The sequence below is a fragment of the Rhinopithecus bieti genome, unplaced genomic scaffold (assembly GCF_001698545.2).
Source record: "Rhinopithecus bieti isolate Rb0 unplaced genomic scaffold, ASM169854v2 scaffold_37914, whole genome shotgun sequence".
Taxonomy (NCBI): Eukaryota; Metazoa; Chordata; class Mammalia; order Primates; family Cercopithecidae; genus Rhinopithecus; species Rhinopithecus bieti.
The window spans coordinates 1,157,594-1,182,724 of NW_016816274.1; the positions used below are offsets into that span (position 1 = coordinate 1,157,594).

Sequence of the window (25,131 nt, forward strand, 5' to 3'; positions counted from 1 at the left end):
ACATCTGGTCATCACTTAGAATTCCTGGGGGTTATTTAACTTTCACAGTACAGACTGTAGTCCTGGTTTGGATGATGGTTCCACTCTATCCTCGTCACGCTGCTGAGCAAGGCATGTAGCTTTGAGAACATCTATTTCCTCATCTGCAAATAGCGACCATCACACTTAACTTGCAGGGCTGATGTGAGGACAAAACAAGGCAGCTTACATAAAACACCCAGGCCAGTGCCCAGCACATAGAAAGCTCTTCATAAGGAGTAGATAGTAATGTAATATATATCATTGTCTTACCTTATTCATAATTTTCTGTCACATTGGACAGCTTTCAGGTGTTTGGGCTGAGGCACACTGCTGACTTTGTTTTGACCCTCACCTATTCCTTACTATGCCATAAGTTACAAACACAGGCTTATACTTACTTTAAGTGACTTAACTGCCTTTTGGGAAGTTGAAGGGACTGCCCAAAATCAGGTCTCTCTAGCCAGTTCGTTTTCCCCAACTTTGTACTTTAGAGCAATAGGCCTTGGAAATGGGTGGGGAAAGGGAAAAACTTACTTAATATGTCTCACTGTTGCCTGTTCAGTGGAGCTTTTCCCTTTCAGGTGCCTGGGTTAATTCACGCCACCTCGTAGGGCTGCATGTCTGCCTCTGGCCCTGGCAGCTCGGCTTCCTGATCTGTGGCCCATCATTCTTCTCTTTCTTAAACATCAAACCCTTCCTTCTTGCACTTCTCAGTTCCATGGCAGGAAAACGTACCAGCCCCATGGCTCATTCTTTTAGAGTCTGGGGGTGCTAATCTGAGAACCACACTGTGCTATCAGCCAGCAATGCTCACTGTGTGCCTTTCCAGAGATTACCTGTATTGTAACAAGCCACTGGGGACTTTCACTCAAATGAATTGCCAGTGGGTGGGAAATTCAGACATATTCTGCTAGGCTGGCATGAGAGCTCTTTTTTGGGTAGGGAGCCCTTTGGCAATCCTTAAATATTCTTGGTTGTCTATCCTTTCATATGAACACATGATTCTATTTATCACAGCACATCACTGATCAGGGAAGAGTGTTTCATGAGGAGGAAGCTGACTGGTGCATTTGGTTGGCTCAAAGATAAGGGAGAGAAAATGAAGAAGTATTTTATTATAAAAGTCTAAATATGAGCATTGTAGTGAACAAAAGTGACACATAGGTCTTCTTTTGAAAATATCCATAGTCTCTGTATTGTCTGTAGGGCTAAGTTCAAATATCTAAGCTCGGCTTTCAAGTTCTCCACCATCTGGTCCCATCCTACAAATCCAACTGTATCTGCACCTCATCCTGTGCTCTAGCTAAACTGGTCTCCTGTGGACTCCGCTCCACTCCAGTGTGCCATGCACCTTCCTATCTCCAGACCTTTGCTCATGCAGTTTCTCTTGACTTCAAGGACATCTTTCCTTTTCTGATGAAATCCTATCCTTTAGGACACTCTGCTGCAGATCAGAATCACCTGCAGATCTTTGAGAACTACAGATGCTGGGCTCCCATCCCCAGACATGGGATTTAATTAATATGGGGTGTGATTTTGGTATCAGTATTTTCAGAGGCTTCCCAGGTGATTCTGATGTGTAGCAAAGTTTGGGAAAAATTGGACTAAACGGCAAATGCTCTTAAACTTCACTGTATTACTCACTCACTCTTGCCTTTTCTGACAGAAAAACCAGTCCTCCCAGTTCCACTAAAGCGGGGCTCTGCACCCTGCTCTGTGCCATCAGATGTGTGTAGAGCACACCTTTCTCTTATCAGTGATCACACTGCATTTGATTTATCTATGTGCTTCTCTACCTCCTTGCTAGACTGGAGTTCACAGAGGGCAGATACTATGTCTTACTCCTCTTTGTATGCCCTGAAGCTGATACAGGGTGTGGTTTGCAGCCACTGTTCAATATAGGCTTGTTGGACTAAATAGAACTTAGCTCCCTGGTGCAATCTATAGGAGTAAATATTTTACAGGAGTGAAAAAAAATATTTTACAGGAGTGAAAAAGCCATACTTTTAACACCGTAAGTCCATAATTCTCTCTCTAGTGAAAAAACAGAGGAAAGGAGTCATAGACTAGGATTCAGTCTGCTCACAAATACACAAACTTCCCCCAAAGCTTTATTTGGTGGCTGTCTCTGCTATTGAGAAGAAAGCACTCACAAGGAGCAAGCCGACCGTAAAACCAGAGAACCAGTCAGGAGGGAATGAAAACCATGGAGGGTGACATGTAATGTTATAAGTACAGGGCTTGGGGTGTAGTAGGTAGTCAATGAATAAATATGAATATTATTATTTTCAGTCCTTGGTCAGAAGATATCACATGGTCTTGTTTCCATGGACCTAACTTCATGACAAGCAGGGTTTACATTTCTTGTAAACCCTGGCTGCAAAGCTCTCCCTTTTGAGTTTATCACTTGTAGTTAGTTACAAGTGGGTGAACTCAGTGCAGCCACAGTGGACATTTCCTTGACCAAGATACTAGTCTACAGTACCTCTTAAATGTTATTTTGTATGTCTGAAAATGCAGAAATAAAATTATCCTGGCAAGTATTACTACAGGATCTGAACCACATAAAATCACAACATCTTATTCCCCATCTATCCATAGGCGTGATTATCTAAGTAGTTTCGTGCCAGTCTGATAGTAGTCAACAGAATAGTATCTATCAAAGTTATTGAGAACATTTGCACTTCCCACTCACATTTTGTTTTGATTATCAATAGCTCTTCCTGCCTACAATTAAGCCTAAATGTGTTAGCACACTATTAAAAATGTGACACTCGACTTAAGCAGCCTTCTGCTCAAAAAGCTGTAACAATATGGTCAACTTTCTAAGATATACTTTTATTTTAAATATGAATGCCATTTCCTCTACATTAAATTTCTAAACTTTCTTCAGATCTTCTTGGGGAGGAAATTGTAAAAGTCTAAATATGAGCATCGTAGTGATCAAAAGTGACTTCTTGAAATGAGACAGATAATTATCAAGGACTTTGATTGCCAGCTGCAGTACTAGAAGTCCCAATGTCCTATTTAATTTTAGGGAAAAGATAATTCTAGATGCATTGTATTCCACAAAATATTTATTTGAACATCTACATACTTTGTTGGTGAACAAGTATATATTTATTCATACATATGGTGGTGGCAAATTAATCCAAGTCCAACATGTTTTCCCAAAAAGTTACTCAAGGTAAACTGCACAGAGAGCAGTGATCGTTCAACTTATGCAAAACAGGAACTATGCATAAAACACTGAAATCAATTACATCTTTTCTAACAACTCTCCAAATTTGTTTTTCTATGGAATTTTTTTTCCTTTTTTCCTTTTTTTTTGAGACAGAGTATCGCTTTGTCCCTAAGCTGGAGTGCAGTGGCACCATCTCGGCTTACTGCAATCTCTGCCTCCCGGGTTGAAGTGATTCTCCTGTCTCAGTCTCCCAAGTAGCTGTGACTACAGGTGCACGGCACCATGCCCAGCTAATTTTTGTATTTTTGTAGAGACAGGGTTTCATCATGTTGGCCAGGATCGTCTCGATCTCTTGACCTCGTGACTTGCCCGCCTCGGCCACCCAAAGTGCTGGGATTACAGGCGTGTAAAAAAAAAAAAAAAAAGAAAAGAAAATCATAGGGAATATAAACTGTATGAGGCAGAAGGACAAGATAAGAGAGTCTGGCATTGCTCTATTAGCTTGACCACCTCCCTCTGGGCTTTCATGTGTGATAGCAACAAATTTCTATTCTTATTTAAACCATGGCACTTTAGAGTTTCTTCTGCTCCCATCCGAACCTAATTCTACTGGTACTAATGGTTAGAAAAATCCAGTCGTGGATTTAAAAATCAATGTGGTTTGGAGAACTCAGATGATTGGATCCACCACTGTTAGACATGTTCTATTAGGGCTTTGATACAATGAAGTAGGTACCAGAGTTCCTTTCATTCTGATAAGCATCTAGGTCTTGGGTTTTGTTCTCTATATAAGCAAAGCACTTGCTTCAGGCGCCTGTGAGATCTTCCCCTCTTTCCTGACCAAAATAACAACCACAGCCATCAACATTCTGGCACTGGACCAGGCATTCTCTCCTCTGCTGGGTGAAGAAGCTGCTCTATTTGCTGACCTTCAGTTGAATGTGGCGCAGAGGTTCCTTGATAACAACAACTGTACATCATATGACTCTTTTATTCTTTCTGTCTCTACCTAACTGCAGATGGGCACATTACTATTGTGGATTAGATGCTTTATGGTTGGATGATAAAAACTTATAAGAACAATGTTTGTGTTACCAGAATAGCCATTATACATGATGCTCCAAATCTACTCTTTCTGGCTTAACGTAGCTTTGTCTCAATTCTTAGCCTTAATGCAGGCTACTTTTCAGAAGTAGGGTTCTACCACAAAAAAACTCTTTTTTCCCCTGGCAATGATTCCTGTGTAGTTCACTGAAGTAGGCTTTATCCTGTCTTTTGTTTTGCAACCCAAATTTGCTCAAACCAGTACTGAGTGCCCCAAACTTATAGATCCAAAGATCTGTAAGTTTTCTTTTTTCCTTTTTCTTTTTTTTCTGAGATGGAGTTTTGCTCTTGTTGCCCAGGCTGGAGTGCAATGGTGCAACCTCGGCTCACCACAACCTCCGCCTCCGAGATTCAAGCGATTCTCCTGCCTCAGCCTCCCAAGTACCTGGGATTACAGGCAGGTGCCACCACACCTGGCTAATTTTGTATTTTTAGTAGAGACAGGGTTTCTCCCTGTTGGTCAGGCTGGTCTCAAACTCCTGACCTCAAGTGATCTGCCTGCCTTGACCTTCCAAAGTGTTGAGATTACAGGCATGAGCCACCTCCCCTGGCCTGAGTTCTTCTTAACTATGAATAAAACTTTTCCTGAGTTCTTGTTACAATACAAACATGTGGCCGAAAAAGGTACCTGTATAATCCGTTACTACACAGATGTGAGTTAGTTTATCACATTAGCTAGCTAAAGTCTAGGAGAGGATAAGGAACAAAGAAATGAAACACCTTGGAAAAATGGAAATATACTGATTTATGGTGTTAAGTTACTCAAAGGTATTTACTGAGCACCTATTGTCCCTCTGCATGATACATTAGCTGCAGACAGGAGAGCCCATCTGGGGAAGAATGGAGGAAGGACAATAGATTGGGGTGGCAGGATGCTTTGGAGGCAATCTCAGTTTCTGGAGTAGGGAAAAGAGCACCTCACAGGCAACTTCACAGAGCTATCCAAGGAAAGTCAGAGCATCAGGGTAAGATCACGTCCTCTGTCATGCTACACTCTGGTAGTAGGAACCCTTCTGGCTCCTGCAAAAGAGGCTAGGAGTACATCCAGACAATGGGGGAGGGTAAATAGACCTCATTCAACCAGGGGGCACTGTGGCCTATGCCCTTTAGACTACTGGGAAGATTATTCTTTTCAACTCTTTTAAGTTGGTGGTAAATAACATGTATCTTTCACTTCATGAACACCTACCATACAATCCCAATAGGATTCAATTTTTTGTGTGAATGTTATTGGGTTCTGCTTCAATAATATTCTCCCCCAAATTCCTCAAAGGACATTTTCTCCTCTTTATAAGATTTTACAAAGCCCGTTTCCTCCTAGGGAATTAATTTTTATTATAACTGGCTGATGTTTTCAATACAAGACAAGGAATGGCATTTGAATTCCTACTAATTGTTAACTGCAGTAGACAATTAGTATAACACATAGGGTAAAGGCATTATAGTTAGATAGCAGGAAAGAATGATTAGAAATACAGCATTTGTGATCACTGTTGTTAATATTTCGATTAGGCTAGGCTAGCCATTTGCTTTGTTTAGTCTGACATTTATGAGGGCAATTTTAAAGAAAAAAATGTAGTTGCTTTATTTTACTTAAGCATGAATCTTGAATTTCAATATCGAGCAGGTTTAGTTATTATCTTTTTTTTTTTTTCTTTTTTTTGAGGCAGGGTCTTGCTTTGTCACCTGGGCTGGAGTGCAGTGGCGTGATAATGGCTTACTGCACCTTTGACCTCTGAGGCTCAACAATTCTCCTGCCTCAGCCTCCAGAGTAGCTGGGACTATAGACACATGCCCCCATGCCTGACTAATTTTTAAAAAAATTTTAGTATAGATGGGATCTCACTATGTTGCTCAAGCTGGTCTTGAACTCCTGAGTTCAAGCAATTCTGCTGCCTCAACCTCGCGAAGTGCTGGCATTACAGAGATCAGTTACTGCATCTGGCCAAGTTAACATGTCTTCTCTTGTAATCAACTCATAACATTTGGATTAAACTAATGTGATTACCCTTAACCACAGAAATGCAAACATTCAAATTTACAACTTTCCTGATTGTTCTCTGTCAAAGACATTAGTTAGTATTGGTTAGAAGAACAACACATTTAGATTTGCACAGTTGCTGCTATTGGAAATATACTATGGTTACAAAATATTGCAAGAATATGTGACAACACTTAGGTTAGACAACATGAAGAACAATGGTATTATCAGGGTACAAAATACATATATTCTTGGCCATTCTTGTGGAATTAAGATAAACAACCACTTGACTTTGTTGAGTCTCATTCAGTCTTGAAATGGAGGGACTTTTTAGAAGGTCTGTGGAGAGCCTATTGACTGGCTAGCCTAGGAGACATGCTCAGCTCTCTTTTCCCTGCTATTTCATGCAATAGAGGCTGGAAAGCAACATGCTAACTTTCCCAGCATCCTTTGCAGCTAGGATTGGCTGTATGATTCATTTCTCATCAATGATCCATAAGATGGAGTCTATGGGGGAACTGTAGTGAAGTTTTAGTCTTCCTTATACTTTTGTCTTAAAGGTAAATGACTAGAGTGGTGGGAGTCAATTTGCAACCAGAGGCCACAAGCATGAGGACAAAAAGCTAGCAGGGTAATCATGGCCAAGTAAATAGATACGATGAGCCAATACTGGCTACTCTATTTGGCTTAACATAGCTTTGTCTAAATTCTTAGCCTTTATGCAGGCTACTTTTCAAAAGCAGGGTTCTACCACAAAACAACTCTTTTTTCCCCTGGCAATGATTCTTGTGCAGTTCACTGAAGTAGGCTTGATCCTGTCCTTTCTTCTCCAACCCAAATTTGCTCAAACCAGTATCGAGTGCCCCAAACTTATAGATCCGAAGAGTTCTTCTTAACTATGGACAAAAGTTTTCCTGAGTTCTTGTTACAATACAAATATGTGGTCGAAAAAGGTACCTGTATATAAAGGGCTTTCAATGACATTGTTGACCTGCTACACACCTCTTTCATGTTTGCCTTCCTCCAGTCTTTTAATTCTATAAGATGATTAACTTTATTATTTATGTAATGACTTGTCAGGCTTTTTTGTTGTTGTTTACTTGTGGCCACCAGTAGCTTATTCATATGATTCTCTACCACTTTAAAGAGATACATCTGCAATGATCTGAACATCAAGTCAATTATCTATCAAAAACATGGTTCAAATGTACTTCCATTAGAGTAATCTAACGCAGCACTATCCAACAGAACACTGATGAAGGAAACATTCATATAGAACACATATGTTTGTGTGATGAAGGAACATATGTGATTTATTTATGATATAGAACATAGTCATGTACCACAAGATGATGTGTTGCCCAATGATGAACTGCATACATGATAGTGATCCCTTAAGATTATAATGAAGCTGAAAAATTCCTATTGCCTAGTGACGTCATAGTTCAACGATTGTAATGTCATAGTGTAACCCATTACTTATGTGTTTGTGGTGATGCTGGTATATAAAAACCTATGTGCTGCCAGTCATGGAAAAATCTAGCACATACAATGATGTATAGTACAGAATATTTGATAATGATAATAAGCTACTATTACTGGTTTATGTATTTACTACTATAGTACACTTTTTACTGTTATTTTTGACTGTATTCCTTCCATTTATTAAAAAAAGTTAACAGACTCTGGCTATTCCTTCAGGAGATATCCAGAAGAAGACATTGTTATCACAGTAAATGACCATACTATGTGTGTTACTGCTTCTGAAGATCTTCCAGTGGGAGAAGGTGGAAGACAGTGATATTGATGATTCTGACCCTGTGGAGGCCTAGATAATATGTGTGTTTGTGTCTTCATTTTTAACAACAAATTTTAAATGTGAAAAAAAATTTTAACAGAAGAAAACTTCTAGAATAAGGATATAAAGAAATATTATATTTTGTGGAGCTGTACAATGTGTTTGTTTTAAGGTAAGTATTATCACAGAGTCAAAACGTTAAAAATAATTTAAAAGTTTATAAAGTAAAAAAGTGATGGGAAGCTAAAGTTAATTTATTATTGAAGAATTTTTTTTTCAATAAATTTAGTGTAGCCTAAGTGTACAGTGTTTAGGAAGTCTACAGCAGTGTAAGGTGATGTCCTGGGCCCTCCATTCACTCACCACTCACTAACTGACCTACCCAGAGCAACTTCCATTTCTATAAGTGCCCTATACAGGTACATTGCTATTTATCTTTGATGTGAATTTTTTTATTTTTTATTGTTTTAGACGGAGTCTCACTCTGTTGCCCAGGCTAGAGTGTAGTGGCACGATTTTGGCTCACTGCAAGCTCTGCCTTCTGGGTTCATGCCATTCTCCTGCCTCAGCCTCCCAAGTAACTGGGACTACAGGCACCCGCCATCACGCCCAGCTAATTTTTTTTTTTTTTGTATTTTTAGTAGATATGGGGTTTCACTGTGTTAGCCAGGATGGTCTCGATCTCCTGACCTCGTGATCCACCTGCCTTGGCCTCCCAGAATGCTGGAATTACAGGCATGAGCCACTGTGTCCAGCCGATACTAGCATTGTTTTAACCTTACCTTTTCTATGTTTAGCTGTGGGTAGACAGACAAATACTTACCATTGTGTTATAATTGCCTGCAATATTCAGTACAGTAACATGCTGTACAGGCTCGTAGCCTAGGACCAACAGGCTATATCACACAGCCTAGGTGTGTAGTAGGCTATACCACGTAGGTTTGTGTAAGTACACTCTTTGACATTCGCACAACATTGAAATTGCCAAATGACACATTTCTCAAGACATATTCCTGTCACCAAGCGACACGTGACTATACAGAATACAGGGCCGCTGAACATTCACAATGTGGCTAGCATTTTTGATGAAGTAAATTTTTAATTTTATCTTGCTTCATTAATTTAAATTGAAACAGCCAACATGTGGCTAGTGGCTATTACATCAAGCAGCACAGATACAAAGAATTGCTACCTATTAAAAAATATTTTAAGAGATTCCTGTAGCTCTCTTAGGAAAAATTCAGCTTGTGACTTTATATATATTATTTCATAGGCCCAAGAACACCTCGTTATGGAAAAATGATGACTCAGCAGGGCTTTGCACAATGTCATGTTTGAAGGCTGTTAAACAATATTTAACTCGAATATTAGCTAACTAGGCAGAACAGATACCAATTTAAGCATTTTACATTGACAACTATAATAAAGGATGTCCTTTTGGAATAATAATCTTATTCAGACTATTCTTTCAGCTGTTTGTTAAGATTTTTGTGTTCACAATTACGAATGAAAAGAATAATAATGGCATGCCAGTCTCATTAAGCCATGGGGGTACAACAACTCTCTCAGACAAACTATAAATTATCGTTTGCACAAGACTGCTGAGTACGCTAGAAACCAGCCACAAAGTGTGCCAACATGGCACCGAGTAGTGGGAGACTGAGAGTGGGCAGCTAAAGATGTTCCAGGTGAAAGGAGAGGAGAAATGGATGCTGATTATACTAGACACTGGGGATCTGTGGGGCCATCATATCCTGGAACACGGTATTCAGTACTATCTCCTACACCCAAATGTGACTTGCAGAAATGATTCCATGATGCCTCCATGTCTTGTGTCAAGCTAAATAATCAGCACACTCACATTCATGGCTATATTTGGAGCCTGAGGAACAACCAATCCTTCAAGTGTCCAGGGTGGCCTGGAGCAGCTAAAGGTGTCACTTCTTCTATCTCTTGACAAGGATGGTAGTCACAGGCAACTCCTCCATCACTGGTTACCTCCCAGCTGCTGAAAAGAGGTCAGCAAAGTTCCTGTGTGCTGGGAACTTGAGTTCCTTCAAGGTTATGCACAATTTTAAGACGTGGCTGACAAGCTGAACTTATTTCAGAGACAGGACTATCTATATTCTGCGTTTTCACAGAAATGATGTAAAAAGTGAGTTGAGAGTTTTGGCAAACCATATTTTCTTATTCTATATTTGCTACTATGTGTAAAACATTCAATTTATCAAATATTTCAATTAAGAAAACCACTACCCACACTTCTAACCACTAGGTGTTCTTGAGACAATTATAGAAACTGGATTACTCAGTATCACTTTCATTTCATATTGACAAATACTTCCCATTAGTTTGCTTTGCATTCTTTTGCAAACACCCATGTTTTCCTCATAGGTGCTGCTTTGACCCATTTATTTTATGGTAATGTCCAAAGTCTAAGGAGATAATGGCAACCATGTGTGAATAGTTAAGACTCAGTCTTGATAGAGGGACATGGTCTCTAGGAATGTACTGTATCTGAAAGAAGGATACATTTAGAATAAGTCTCAGTAAAAGACATATAAATATGTGAATTTTTACCTATGATGTGGCTCTGAAATGCAGAATCTGCAACTGCATCATCTTCATCCTCTTGCAAGTTTTCATTTGCCTGTTTTACCTGCAGGAAGAAGAAAATGATGCAAGTTCTTATTTGTTTTATTAAAAAGATCCTTTTGCAATCCTCAGAGTAATGATACATTCTATAACAAATATTTGGGCATAGGCGTGAATGTTTGCATGTATATACATGTGCGAGTATGTACGTATACATATAACATATATTTTTTTGTTCCACTATTCCACATTCCATCATTTGCCTTTATTGCAAGTTTTAATCATAAGAGCTTATTTTCAGACATATAACCTCATTTCTGAAGGAGAGAATTTACAGGGTATCTAATTCTACACAAAATTTTAGAGATAACAGCTTTGCTTTTTAATAATTAATAAAATCAGTAACACACGGCTGTTAGGAAAAATTAAAGTCTAAGGAGGTATAATTCCTCTAGAGTCAGTGACTTCCACTACCAGTTATTTCAATAGGAATGAAAATACATACTTTAAATATACTTAGATCTCCTGGCTCTTTCCTGGAATGTAACTAAGAAGATGATTTTTTTTTTCATTCTTTCCATAATGAAAGGAGATGACAATGATGTATGTATGATCAGTGAACTAGAGCAGTGAGTCGTTTATCTAGATTGTTTTTTTTCAGCCAAAACCATTCCCTCTTATATTTCAGTTGGAAGGCCCAGGCGCTTGATTGGGCAGCATCAGATGGAACTCTACACAGAATTTAAAGAAGTCCCAGTATTTTACAGATGAGAATCCTGAGGTCTCTTTAAAGTTGGCATGAATGAAGTAAGTGACAACACTGGCATGAAAGCCCAGGCCCCCTGCTTCCCAATCCAGTAGCAGAAGTAACAGCATTATCAGCAATACCAACCACAAACAACAGTGAACACTTACATACTGGGCAGGTGCTGTTTGCACGTAAGATCTCAAAATCCTTACAACAGTGTCATGAAGCAGGTGCTGTGGTTAGCTTTATTTTAAGAGATGAAGACCCATCCCAAAGCAGCAGAGAAGGTGATTGTCAAAAGTGGTGGCACTGGGATTTAAACAGCAAACCTGACTCCAGATTTGTGTTTACTAGGGGGACCTTTGGTATTCTCAAATTTCCACTTGAATATGCCTGTGTAGACTTGGACTCAGTACAAGACAACTTAGGATTCTGGAGGGAATGGTCCCTACATAGCTCTTTTAAAATACATTCCAGGCAGCCCATGATAATAATGTGCAATGCAATGGGTGTTCTGCTTAGGCACTTACATCAGCGGTTGTCAATGGATTTGCTACAGGGCTTGAGTCGAATGCCAAGAAATTATTATTTTATACTCTCAATGTAAAAGTTGTATGGCTGAGTACTGACCTTGAGCTGGATCTACTTTTGCCTCCTATTTTCATACTTAATGGAATAAGACAAATTATTTACATTTTATGACTGCAGTTTCAATATTAGAATGTAATTGGTGCTTAATCTGTACCATGCTGATAGCCAGAGATGGCAAACTCAAGAGAGTACGTAGACGGCTAGCTCAACCCTGGCAAGGAGAGATCGTTAAGGGTTCAGTATCAAGAGGCCATGCTTCATCACTTTCTTTCCCCTTCAGCTGTCTAATCTGTGGGCATTTCCCTGTTGGTTAGCAACTCCACAGGAAGAAAGTCAGAGAATGAAAGAAGGCAGGAAAAAAGGGCTTCATTAACTGACCATGTTCTAGCAGTAGATATTTACAGATGGCAGAGAGGAAACGTACTGTGAGTATGAGAAAGACCAAAGCACTACTTATTTGCCTTCCAAGGTTCTCTCTGCTCAGGGATCTGTTTGTGACAAGGTGACCCAAAGGCCCCCAAACACCTTAGTTTCCATTAATAATCCACTGGGAGCCTTTTATCCTACTTTATAGAAACAACAAGGAAATCATATTTTCAGTTTCATATCAGCTCTTAAGGCAGTATGTCCCATATTTCCCCCACCTGTTAATGTAAAATAGTATTTCCTTCGGGTTTTTCTAAATTTATACATTTTAAACTTGCAGGGGTGCCCTCAAAACCTGTTGGACTGTGAGTAAATCATCATCTCTGCCAGCCTGTGAAATTCTAAATGAAAGAATCAAATAATTAGAACAAAGTTTTCATCTTAAAGATAAAGAAAAAGGAGGTTCAGAGAGGGTTAATAATCTATTCAAAGTCATACAGAATTTCAGTTATAGAACAAGCACTCCTGATTCTTATTCATTGCTGTAATTCAATTTTTCAGAGTGCCCTGTCCAGTTACAGCTGTCCTTTCCAGACCTTCCAAAGAACTACTCTTTGTTAATGTCTACTAGTTAGATATGAAGGCAATATTCCAAGTACCCATAAACTATATTTTAAGAGTAGTAAACATTTTTCGTGTGTGTGTGTGTGTGTGTGTGTGTGTGTAATTCTCTGTTTCCCTTCCCTACTATTCCCTACCCCTTCTATGCCCCTTCTTCACCTCCTTTCTCTAATTATCGTATTTAAGAAAGAAAACAAAAGCTACTGCACAGTCCTACCTGTCAGCTCCTTGCCAGAGCCTTTCCAGGGCTTTATGTGCTTAATGGCAAATGCTAAATGTGGCCTCTGGGGACTTATGAGAGGAACTGAGATGGTGAATGAGTCCACTGGCTCTCTCAGCTCTCCTGGACTGGATGACCCATGAGGGGCAGATGACTCATGGGGGGAAACTGCGAACTTGAAGGGAATGGATGAAGAAGCAGCAAGCAAATGGAAAGTGGGGGAGTGCTTTAGAGTGACATACTTGTCAGTTCTAATTATCCATACAAATAGAGTTCAATGCAAAGTGGTGAGTAATTAAAAAAAATCCATTTGCCTATGGAAATGAGGGGCATAATTTATTTTGGCAGCAGATTCCCCTTGCTGATTATATTTTTCATAGGATGAAATTTAAATTAATTTTCATTCTTGATCCCATAGGAGCTGGATGTTGGTGGGAAGTTGTGGGAGCTTTCCTGGGAGTAAGAGGGCTGCCAGGTCAAGAATTTGCCAAAAATAGGTACAAGTGGGACAGTATCCATGCGGGAAAGCACTGCAAAGAATGGGAGAGTGGCCCCAAAACCAAGAAGTCTGGCAAGTGTTTGGGTCAGAAAAGACTGGTGGTTAGAAATACAGAAATGTCCCAGTCATTGCTGCCATCCCAGGAATAGTAACAAGTCCATGTCAGTTATGTCCCATTTGGTAAAAAGTAGAAGGTGACTCACAAGCAACAACTATGGTTTGCTTTTGGTTTAAGTTAGTTGTCAGTGCTTTGGGTGTCTTCTAATGATTCATCTCTAACTCCTGACCATCTTTTGGGGCTCTGCAGTTCTAGTCTCAGGAACGACTCCAAACACCAGTCTATAACAGGCAACAATTAAATATCACTGCACTTCTATTTTATTGAGCTTCTTGTTCCTAGGAAGTTAAATTGAGCTTCCTGTTCCTAGGAAGGGCGGGAAGAAATGTGCTTGTAAGAGACACAAGTGGAAAAGGGGAGAAAATAATTCACCATTGATCTAATTTCATAATTAAACCCAGTTTTGAGAACATCCTTCATTTGGAGTTCTATACATATTTCTTCCCTGAATCACCCTAACACTAATGGCTTCCCAAGAAACCAACATTTTGATGTCAAAGCTCATTTGAAAAGGAAAAGAACATAATGAATCTAAGTGAGACAGGAAATAATCCTGGGAGGGAAAACTCCTGGAAGGCATAACCTTTGGAAAAGTTACTCATTTAGAAAACTTTGCAGGCGGAGGGCAAAATATGCATGCTTCTTATTAGCATCAAAATACCATTTAGAACAGAATTGTTCAATTAAGGATGTTAAAATTATAACATTTCACAGAACTTAATAAGATGATAACAATTTGTGTAATTATTGTACTATTTTCTGCCATTTTATCACCATGGTACCATTTTAATGGGATAGTATTTGATGCTTTTTTATTAGCAGACTTTTTTTTTAAGACTATGTGACACTGGGTGAAGAGAATACCCATAATTTAAATTAAAATACCCATACTAAAATGGTCATATTAAAATGGTTCATGATGAAGGTATATGATCTCATTAATTTTGTTAATGATTTTTATTTTTGCCCAGTGATCGTTAACTAGAGCCTAGAGCTGTCTTTCTTTGAGACTTTTCATTTCAGAAAATTATCTAAATCCACAGGAAGGAAGAACTTAAAACATGTCGCAAGCTTAGTGTACCTCTTTTTGACTTATTAACTTAATACCAAAGCAGCCTTTCTAGGAGATGCCTTTTCCTTATTTTATAATGATTTTATATAATTTAAGTAAAAGTACCAAGTAACACAGCCCTTGTCTAAATTACACAAAAATTAGAGCTAAGTGGTCTATAAATGATGGCAGAAATGGGGATATAAGCTTCTAATTAAGGGACTGAAATAAGAAAAAAATTTAATTCAGCCAAACATTAATAGGACTTTTAAACATATTTTAGAACGTTTCCAGCAATACTAAAAATGAATATGAAGTTACTAGTGAACTAAGTGGAGGTTTGCTACACATGTGGATTTGTTATATGTATGAAAATAATCTTTCTATTGTTATTATTATATATTAGAATACTAAAAATGCCTTAGGACTCTCATAACTATATATAATCTTAGTTTGTAAAGAACAAAAGACGGTGGTATAGTATATCATAAGGTTTTAAACAGTGGTTTTATGTCAGAAAAAAAGTGTGATACGTAATGCATTGCATATAGACATTGTTTTCATCCCAAATAACTGCTATGAAAAAATTCTTTGCAACACACTTTAAAATAAGCGGACAGTGAATTTACCTTGAGCCCTAGTGGGGGGAAATTCCCTTCAACTCTGAATTTTAAAAGGTTCATAGATATTCACATAAATGGGCTGTGGTGTTAAAATACGTCTCCTTTTGCATCTAATCTCCTTCCTATATAGGCTGATAACATATAATAAATGAGTTTTCACTCCTATTTCTGTACTAGTCCCAAAGGAGTCTATAGCAATGTCCTCTCTGAAATTAGTAATTTCAGTCCAATCCATGCTGATCATGATGGAGATGAAACAAAACGCACTGCATTCTACATTTTAAAAAATGACTAGCTAGTCAACTATCCAGGTTAATGACATTTCTCTGTATGGAAAAGCTTCTCAGCATGACTAATCTGTCTTTCAACTAACTAGAAAAATTATCATATCCCTATTGATTATGTATATGTGGGGTCGTTAGGGAATCTTTGTACTTCACACAAAATAATAAGAGTGTTTCTTGCAGGTATTCTGGAAAGACCAGAGCACCCTGTGAAACACTGCAGATGAGAGAGGAAAAGCATGGCAAATAACTTTAGCATTAGGAAGTAACAAGAAAATAAAAATGAAATCGTGAAAGCCAAACACAAAGTCTTTTTGTTTTTTTGGTACTTCTGTACAGTGAAGATGTACCCTAAGCTGTCAGGACCATACTAAATGGAGCATAGTTAAATCGAGTGCCTCTGATAAGGGGCTCTGCCAGGCTATCAAAGTTTTCCATCAGCTGGATTGAATTTCCAGCATATTGCACATTTTCACATGTTCATTCTCTCCCCTTGCTTTCAGTGACACTACAAGGGCAGCCTTAGATATGCTTATAATTTGTGGTTTTATAATGCAGGGGACATCTGTTTTCAAAGAAGGGATGATACCATGGAAACCAAGAGCAGAAATGGGATAGGGGAAAGAAAACAAAAAAACAAACAACAGCAACAAAAAAACAAACTTCTGCAACGAACATAATCTGCATACAATTTTGGAGAGTCTGTCAAAAAGACCTTACGGCTCTGTAGAGTCAAGAGCTATTTGAGTAAAAAAATTTAAACAACCACTTATCTCAAATTAAAGTATGTGAAACTTGAAGGAAATCTAAACATCAACAAATAGTTATAGCTAATAATTAATAGTTAATAATGTCAGCCATGGTCACTTTAAAATCTCCTCTACTCTTGAACGACTCCAAAAAATAATGCAGGGAAATACTGAAAGCTCTTCCTCAGAAAATGGTAGTATGTATTATATTTTGATAACCTCTTTATTAGAGTACAAAAAGATATGGATATAGTAATTCCGTAAAGAGAATTTTTTTGTGTGTTTAAGTGCTCTGGAACTTACCAAAAGGAACAATGAATATTATCAAATTATTTTCACAAGTACATAAAGAATGTAAGGAGAGTAAGTGCAATTTAAGGTAATTTTAAAACAAAATATTAACTGAAACTAGTACACTCCAGGAAAATACAAAATGCTCCATTTATTTTTTAATTTTTAAAAAGAAGTCTACTCCCTGCATTCTGGATCCCATAATAGGCTAAACGATAGGGAGCCCAGTTCCAAAAAAGATTTCTTAGTTTTCACAGCTTCTAAGTTGCATGAATTGGTTCATACAACTTTCATAAAACATAACACTTAAATCATCAAAATAGGCAATAGTCTCTTAAATTGTTTAGCATTTTTATTTTTAAAATCACGTTCGTTCCTTTTTGGTTGCTGGTGATGTTAGAAATAATCATCAAAACAAATTTCCAGCCCAATGGTGTAATTTGAAGATGATACCGGTAGCATCATTTGCCTGGACTCACCGCGATTATACTCATCGTTTTGAAAACAGCTGGGAAAAGCAGCATTTCCTGAGAGCCAGACCCACTCGAGGTCCAGCTGCCAGCTCTCTGCTGCAGTTGTCACCAGTATTTCTCTCTCTTTTACAAATCCTTTTTCACTGACCTTTTCTTTCCCCCAACTGCAATCTCTTACCCATACACTTGCATTAGCAAACGGTAGAAAGACCCCAGCCAGAACATCTCAGATTGTAGCACTTGATACCAGGATGGAGGAGCACTTACCAGGGAGCCTTTTGGTACTTCCATATCGGCTTTGCCTTTCATGTTTTTCTTGTGGTTTCCTTGAGTGCTGATAGAGCTGCCGGTGAGACAGGAGCCCTGAGAACTGCCCTTTAACACATTCCTGCAGGAAGCATTACTTGATCCACTTTCTGTCTGTGGAGCTGCTTTCTTATCAACTCTGCAGGTAGAAAGTGATTCCTCTGATGAGTGACCTTGCTCCTTCTTCAATCACTCTCCTTTTCCCAATCTTTTTAATATTTAAAGTAATCTCTTTCTAGCTCGTCTTTAAACCTTTGAGGGATAAGTGTGTCTCACAGGCCTTGATCAAATCTTCAAATACTCTAGTAGCGTGTCAATTTAGATGTGACAATATCATAATGTATTTTTTATTTTTATGATTACTGTGGAGAGGGGCAAAATAAAACCACTGAAGAGTGATTCCTAAATACATTTTAGCTTAAGAGTGGCAAGAAACATCATTATTTCTGGAAAGTTTCCAAGTATATGTTTGCTAGGTATAGCCAATGAAATCGGCATGCTTTAAAACGTACGTGTAATTTTCTTCCATTTCATGCCATCTGGGTACATTCATAGTTCCTAGTGTAGATGGAATTTCTATCAACCCTGATAAAACTTACCATTCTTTAATTTCAAAGACCATTGGTTTGGTTAACAAAGTAACACGGACTAAATTATCATTTTATTGCTAACTTTTATTTCATTGTTTAAATTCTGGCTAACGTATAAGACTGCTACTATTCATTCCTGCTCGTATGAAAAACATGCTTGACTGGCCTTTAATGCACAGAAAGCAAACAACTCTTTTTAAGGTGGTGGAGGGACCCCTCTACATTGCTACCTGCTTTTCCAGTGAGTTACCTGTTCAAGAGTTCCGTCATGAAGGTGTCTTTTGTTGAACATGTAACAGGGCTGTGTCTATTCCTTGGTTCAAACTTCAGTTGGTTGTAAATGTCTTGTGGTGTTTTCCGATTATTTTTGCTTTGTAAACCGCCATCTGGATTATCTGCTGACTTGGTGTCCTTGAGAAGCTCATTTTCTGTCTCACACTGTAGTTCAGGCTTCTTTTTCTCTTTTTTTCTTTCCGATTTTAGTTGTCTGTTTCCAAACCCCAAGACTTTTGCATCTTTCTTTTCTACTTTGGTTTTGGAGACGTCCATTTTCCTGCTACTCAGAGCTGGAAGTCTACTCTTCCGAAAACCAAACCAGCTGGTAAAAGAAGGCCCAGGCTTCTGCTTTGCTTCTACAGAGGTGGGCTTTGTTTGCACTTGGCCCTTTTCCACATTTTCCTGAATGCACAACATGACCTTTTCTTCGATTGTGGGTGAGAGGGGGGCTTCTGAACTCACAGCATCAGTCGCAGTTGCAGAGGCATCTGGATGCCTTCCAGAAGTTTCTAGTTTGGATGTACTGCTTGTTTCAAAAGTGCTTGGATGCTGAGTCCTCCCTGGGCTCTGCAGGACTTCAGGGCACTCTGTTGGGGTGGGTGGGCACCTGTGGCGGTCACTGCTTGGTTCCGCAAGTATAGCCACACTGGGGCACTCTCCCTGGGTGAAGGCCTGCTGGTTTTCCTTCCCAGGTGGGATGAGGAGTCCCTCAGACTTTGGAGGGACCCTCAGAAGCAACTTGCTTGGGCTCCCATGCTGACTGCTGGAGCTGCCTGAGCTCCCCAGGGAGCCCTGCCTGGAGGAGGGGTGCCCCAAGGGCCTCCCAGCACTAGGGAGACTCTCCAACATGGGAACAGAAGGGGCCTTGTTGGGAGAGCTTTCCATGGAAGAGTTCTGCCGGGTAAGAGAATTGCCTCTCTCAGCAGTATTGGTAATGATCTGAGTTCGGACTTTGCCTGGCCCTTCCATGGGGGGTGTGGAAGGCTTGTCTCCTGAGTGCGCACTGAAGCTCTGGCTGCGGGCTTTGGCGCCATTCATGCCCAGAGCTGGTTTTAGGTGTGGTTTGCTGGAGGAAAGGGATCTTTTCATGGATCTATTATCTACCCCGTCCCTTCCATCACTCCCAGGGATGCTACTTTCCAATGACTCTTGTAGTGCTGTTTCCGGGGGAAGCCCCTCAGCTAAACTGTCCTGGGCTTGTGAATCCGGTATGGTCACATTTCTTTCACCTGCTGTGATCTCCATGCTTGCTGGAGTCTTGGAGTCCTCTGGCTTAGACTTGTTCACAGCCACGGAACTTTTGGAGGCTTCATTTAAACTGTCTTTTTCATGTTTCCCTGGCACGGTGGAACTTTTCCTGAGCAGCTGGGGAGACTTCATGAGCACTTTGAGTCCCACCGGAAGGCGAGTTTTCAGTCCTTTCTCATGAGCATTTTGACAACCATGAGGGCTGTGATGGCTTTTGGAGGGTGATGGGGACAAAGAGGGACTACTGACCTGAGATGATGGTGACTCGTTTGCCCCTAAGAAGGAAGGCTTGGGGGGTGTGGAGGCGCTATCATTCAACTGTCCTTTTCTCCCTGGAGATACACTTTTGGAGGACGTCATTTCCAGTGGTTCATGGGTTGAAGGAGAAATCCTAGGAGTCTGTAATCCTGTGTCCATTTGTGGGGTCCCAAGTGTTTGGCGAGGAGAGGTTTTCAGGGCACCTCTCTTCGGAGAGACCTTTGGAGGCCCCAGAGCCATTATGGTGAAGGAGCTGGAGGGGGCATGAGCAGGGCACCGGGTTTGAATGACTGCTTCTGGGGAGGGCGTAGGGTAAGTGAAGACAGGCTTTTTGAAGGCCACAGAAGGTTTCTTCCTCTGCACTTCTGTCACGACCTGATTAGACGAAATAACCGGAGCAGAGATTCCTTTCAACAGAGGGGATTTGAATGGGGTCCTTGCTGTTTCACTGAGGACCCTGGTTTCAGACCTGGTGGATGAAGGTGCTGGTGAATAGTCATAGCTGGGCCTGGCCAGCAGGGAGACGGACCTGCCTGGAGGGGGCGGAGGGGAAGGGGATTTCGTCCCTGCCTCCGGCCCAGAGCCACAGTGTTCATCCCTCGTGGGGGGCTCTCCGCTGTCACTAGACTCAATGGCAGGCCTTGACCGTGACCCTGGAGTCTGACTCTTGGGGCAGTGGACCCAGTCCCTCCTGCTGGGCAATCTGGAGCTGTGCGGAAGTTGGGTGGGATGTTTTGGAATGTGCAGATCTGGTCGTAATTCAAAGAGGGGTCCTGAGCTGTCAGTCTTCATGAATCGTGAGAGTTTCCCAGGAACTGAGGCCGGTGATTTTTCAAGAGTCACCAGGCCAGATGAAGGGAGTAGTGTGGAGGCTTCCGGCTCCATTAGTTTTGATTTCTGAGGTGAAGACTTGCCCCTGGCAGGTATTTTTGTCAGATTTTGCTTTTGATAGATGCCCATGGGCGCTGAAGACCTGGAATTACTCTGGTATGAGAGAGTGTGTGTTGGCTTGACCAGCTTTTGCTGCTGAGGATTTTGTGTCACTGTCCTGGAGCTGAAAGATTCAGTGGACACCCTAGGAACATTATCTACATTATCTTTTGGAATGTTTTTTTCCGTGTCCTCTTCAGACCTTTTAAAGAAAGTAGAGTCTCTTGCAGCAGCTTCTGGCTGTAAACAAGTAATTCCCTGAGGTAAAAGTTCAGTATGTTCTGCCTTGGGTCCAGTAGGAGCTGAATTGATGGAAATTTCCTTTCTGGTAACAGTGACAACTCCAGTCTGGTGAGAGCTGAATTCAATGGGCTCTCCATCTTCCGCATCAAATATCACGGTAACACATTCTTCTGAAGAAGTCCTTTTTACAACTCTTTGTTGCTTAATGAAACTAAACGTCTTTGGCCTAGTCTCTGAAGGGATGGGCACTTGTTCTTCTTCCTCATCAGGAGACCCACATAGAGATTTTCCAAACCCCACAAGAATATCCAGGTTCTCCACGGACTTCTCGGTGTCGGCAGCTAGTGACGCGTCTGAAGGACTTTTCTCATCACCGCTCTCTATGTGCAGCTCATCGAGTGTTTCGTTGTCATCAGTGTCTGAAAGCTGGAGGTTGAGAGCCACGCAGCCATGGCCTTGGCCGTGTGGGCCCCTCTCCCTCTGTACCTGAGGCGTCTGCACACTTGGGCACAGCTTCCTCTCCAAGGGACAGCTGCTGGAGCAACTTGTCAGCTTTTCAGGCCTTTCCCTGGGATAAACTGAGGACGTGCCTTCCAGAAAGTGTTTTCTATTTCTTTCCCAGCCAAACAGACTGTCAGAAACACTGTGGGTTAGTTTACTGCCATGCGGCCTGTAGCTCTGGTTTGGAACTGCTTGGAGCAATGCGAAGGTGGAGGAGTCATCGTCCGCATCATCGTGGGAATCTAGATCATAAACAAATGTCTTGTGGGGCTCCTTGCAGGGGCTCCCCAGGTCAGCTGTTTTGCAGGGGGGATACTCCTTGAGGCTGCTACTTTTAATTCCTGGAGAATATATTCCTTCATTCGAGTTCATGCAATCTTTATAACCCCATTTGGTTATCACTGATGGGGGTTCAAGTAACACTTTTCGCTTCTGTAGCTTTCTTAGCCCTTCCAAAATGTGGCTTTCCTTGATACGAGTTGGAGGTAGTTCATTTGTAGGACTAGCAAAGCCACTTGGGAGCGAAGAATCAATACTTAGCCTTTTATCCCAGTTTTGTGATGATTGCTAGGAAAGAAAAGTAGACATCAGAAATGATTAAACCATATAGATCACACATATATAAAAGGAAAAGTCCATCATGGGACTTAATTTGCACTAGTGGTTGATAAGTATTCACATACAAATGCCTACATTAATTAGCTAATTAATGTATTCACAAACTATGCAGCAAATATTGATTTTGCCAGGTCTTGTGCTAAGCAGCACAGTGATCTAAAGAAACAGAAAGTAAAGGCCCTGTCTTCATGGAGCAGAAATCCCAGCAGGGGAGAGGAGAGCCACAGCTCACTGTATGTCAAGGGAGAAAATGAGAAGTGCAAATCTTGTGGGTACTCTGGAGATTCAGAGGAGGGAGGCCACAGACAGGTCTATTTGGAGAAAGGCATGAAAGAAAGGTACATATTTTTTTCTTTTAAGTTTACCTAGCTCTTGAAAGACAGGTTTGCCTTAGGTTAAAAGTGGGGGAAATAACTTCCAGGTGGAAGAAATGGGATGGGCAAAGACCTAAGTCAGAAAGTACATTCAAGGTACATTGGGGGAATGACTAGAAAATGACATGACCTTATTGTAGAGTGTCTATGATAGGTGCAGCGGGTAAAGCTGGAAAAGTAAGTTGGTTCATATCTTTACGCTCACATTTGATAGTTCTGTGACTTCATGACTTTATTTGGTAGGCAACAGATATCTGTGAAAACTTTCTTAAGTTACCACACACATACACACACACACACACACACACACACACACAGCAGCTGGGCATTCGTTGTTAGAACCTGATAGTAATTATTCACCTACCAAATTTAGAAAGGTCAATTCCTTGCCCATTACCCTTCCCAAATGCCAGCCTCAGCTTTGGAAAAATGTATGGGAAATGACATAGAGAAAAGACTGTACTCTACATATTCATATTTTTTCCATAGTTTTGCTAATAAGAAATGGAAGGGGGGAAAAAAAAGAAAGCTAACATTTACTGAGCCTCTGCTGTATACCAGCCATTTACAGAGTGCTTTCACTCCATCTTCAGAACAGGCAACTGAGATTCATTGTTGGGGCTGTTGGAGATCACACAGAAAGAGCTGGAGCAAAGGTTTGAACTCTGGATTCTCGGGCTCTTTCTACAGCATTGTCAATTTCGACTCAGTTCAAAAGTGGCCATGAGGGGACGTGAACCCAGGCAGTCTGGCCCCAGAGCCTGCAGTCCTAATTGATGCTATACTACTAAAGTCAAGCTTGGCCCCTCTTCTCCCCTTTACCTTAGTCAGTGTCACAATAGAGATCACAGGTTACCCTACACTATTTCTTAAATGGTACTTGCAGAGTTTAGGGGACTGACCTAGCGACTTCTTAAGAAGGCTATTTGGGCTGGGCATAGTGGCTCATGCCTGTAATCCCAGCACTTTGGGAGACTGAGGCAGGTGGATCACGAGGTCAGGAGTTCGAGACCAGCCTGACCAACATGGTGAAACCCCATCTCTATTAAAAATACAAGAATTAGCTGGGCGTGTTGGCAGGTGCCTGTAATCGCAGCTACTCGGGAGGCTGAGGCAGGAGAATTGCTTGAACCTGGGAGGTGGAGGTTGCAGTGAGCTGACATTGCACCATTGCACTCCTTCCCGGGCGACAGGGTGAGACTCCATTTCAAAAAAAAAAAAAAAAAAAAAAAGGGCTTTTTGTTTAATGGTAAAGAGCTTCAAGACAAGGCTCTGGGTTTCAGAAATGCACTCTATACCAGTTTTGGCTACATCAGTCTCCTCCCTGCCCACCTTATGTGCAGAGGTTGAAAAAAAGGTCAGAAACTTCCATTTGAAGTCAGGCTTCTTAGTACACTGTAAACATTTGCTTACATCTAAGGCATTTTCATGAAAATTACTCTTGCTATCAACAATGCACACATTTATTTGTTTTAAATCAAATCATAATTTTCTTTAGGAAACTCTCCACCATCAGAAGTTGCTGGCAGTAGATGCTATTTGGTGATGCTGCCCCACTTCCTCTTCTCTGCACCATTACAAACTCCTTTAGAAATCAGAAGAAATCCCATTAGTGAATCTGGATATTCTAGATCCACCAGAAAGCAGTTGCCACAGTGTGAGTTTCTAAGAATTTCCATGATCCTGATAGTCATGTTGACAATAAATAAGAGAAGCCAGGCCAAAGTACCCCACAAGAGCTTGAAAAATGTGGATGTGTTTGCCCCCCAAGAAGACATGCTCAGCCTCTGCCTTGCCTCCTTTCCGCCATTCTGGAGCCTGCCCAGTGCTGCACTGCGACTTGCCCCAGAGCCAGCGGCTGCAGACCTCCTAGGGCCCAGGCTGTCTGCCTGGTGAGATCAGCCACATTCCTCCTTCAGTCCTCCACAGGAGGTTATAGTATTTAATAGCTGGAGAAAAGCCTAGGCCAATCTTGAAGCTTGGGGGTGAGAGACACATGGATGCCCTGTGGGAGTGACGGTGGGGAGGAGCTGGCACTTCCCACAGGCAGATCCATCCTTTGCTGCGAAAGTTGGAAGACAGTTGCTCTTGGGAAGCAGTGTGGCTGACTAAAAGATGCTATTGCTGAGGTTCAGGCCTGTAATGTCCACAGTCCTCTTCCATTTCTCGACTGGACAAGAATTATACACTTTTTTTTTTCTAAAGGGCGTCTTGGTCTCAATGGGAGCAAACCAATCTCAATCACTGAAGCAACCGCACCACATTTCAGGCTGATTCAACAAGGCCAGTATAAAAGAGCATTAAGAATGTGGGTTCTGGAGCCTTCTGGAGCCTTCTGGAGCCTGGCTCTGCCATGTACTGCCTATGGCATCTTGGGCCAGTTACTTAACTTCTTCACACCTCAGTGTCATCTTCTGTGAAATGGGGAGAATATGAGAGCCTACTTAGTAGGCGACTGGGAGCATTACAT

General features: G+C 40.9%; 1 protein-coding gene and 1 long non-coding RNA gene across 2 annotated transcripts in view; one reads left to right on the forward strand and one right to left on the reverse strand.

The window, feature by feature from the left end:
* Positions 1 to 25,131, reverse strand: part of NCKAP5 (NCK associated protein 5) — an 830,344-nt gene that overhangs the window by 36,353 nt on the left and 768,860 nt on the right. The window contains exons 13-15 of the mRNA XM_017854739.1: positions 18,464 to 22,236; positions 17,585 to 17,762; positions 10,669 to 10,747 (exon numbers count right to left, since the gene is read on the reverse strand). Of these exons, the coding sequence (XP_017710228.1) occupies positions 10,669 to 10,747; positions 17,585 to 17,762; positions 18,464 to 22,236 (4,030 nt within the window). The remainder of the gene's footprint in view (positions 1 to 10,668; positions 10,748 to 17,584; positions 17,763 to 18,463; positions 22,237 to 25,131) is intronic.
* Positions 8,216 to 25,131, forward strand: part of LOC108516968 (uncharacterized) — a 47,777-nt gene continuing 30,861 nt past the window's right edge. Inside the window, exons 1-2 of the long non-coding RNA XR_001881963.1 lie at positions 8,216 to 8,260; positions 11,372 to 11,490. This is a non-coding gene — a long non-coding RNA (uncharacterized LOC108516968). The remainder of the gene's footprint in view (positions 8,261 to 11,371; positions 11,491 to 25,131) is intronic.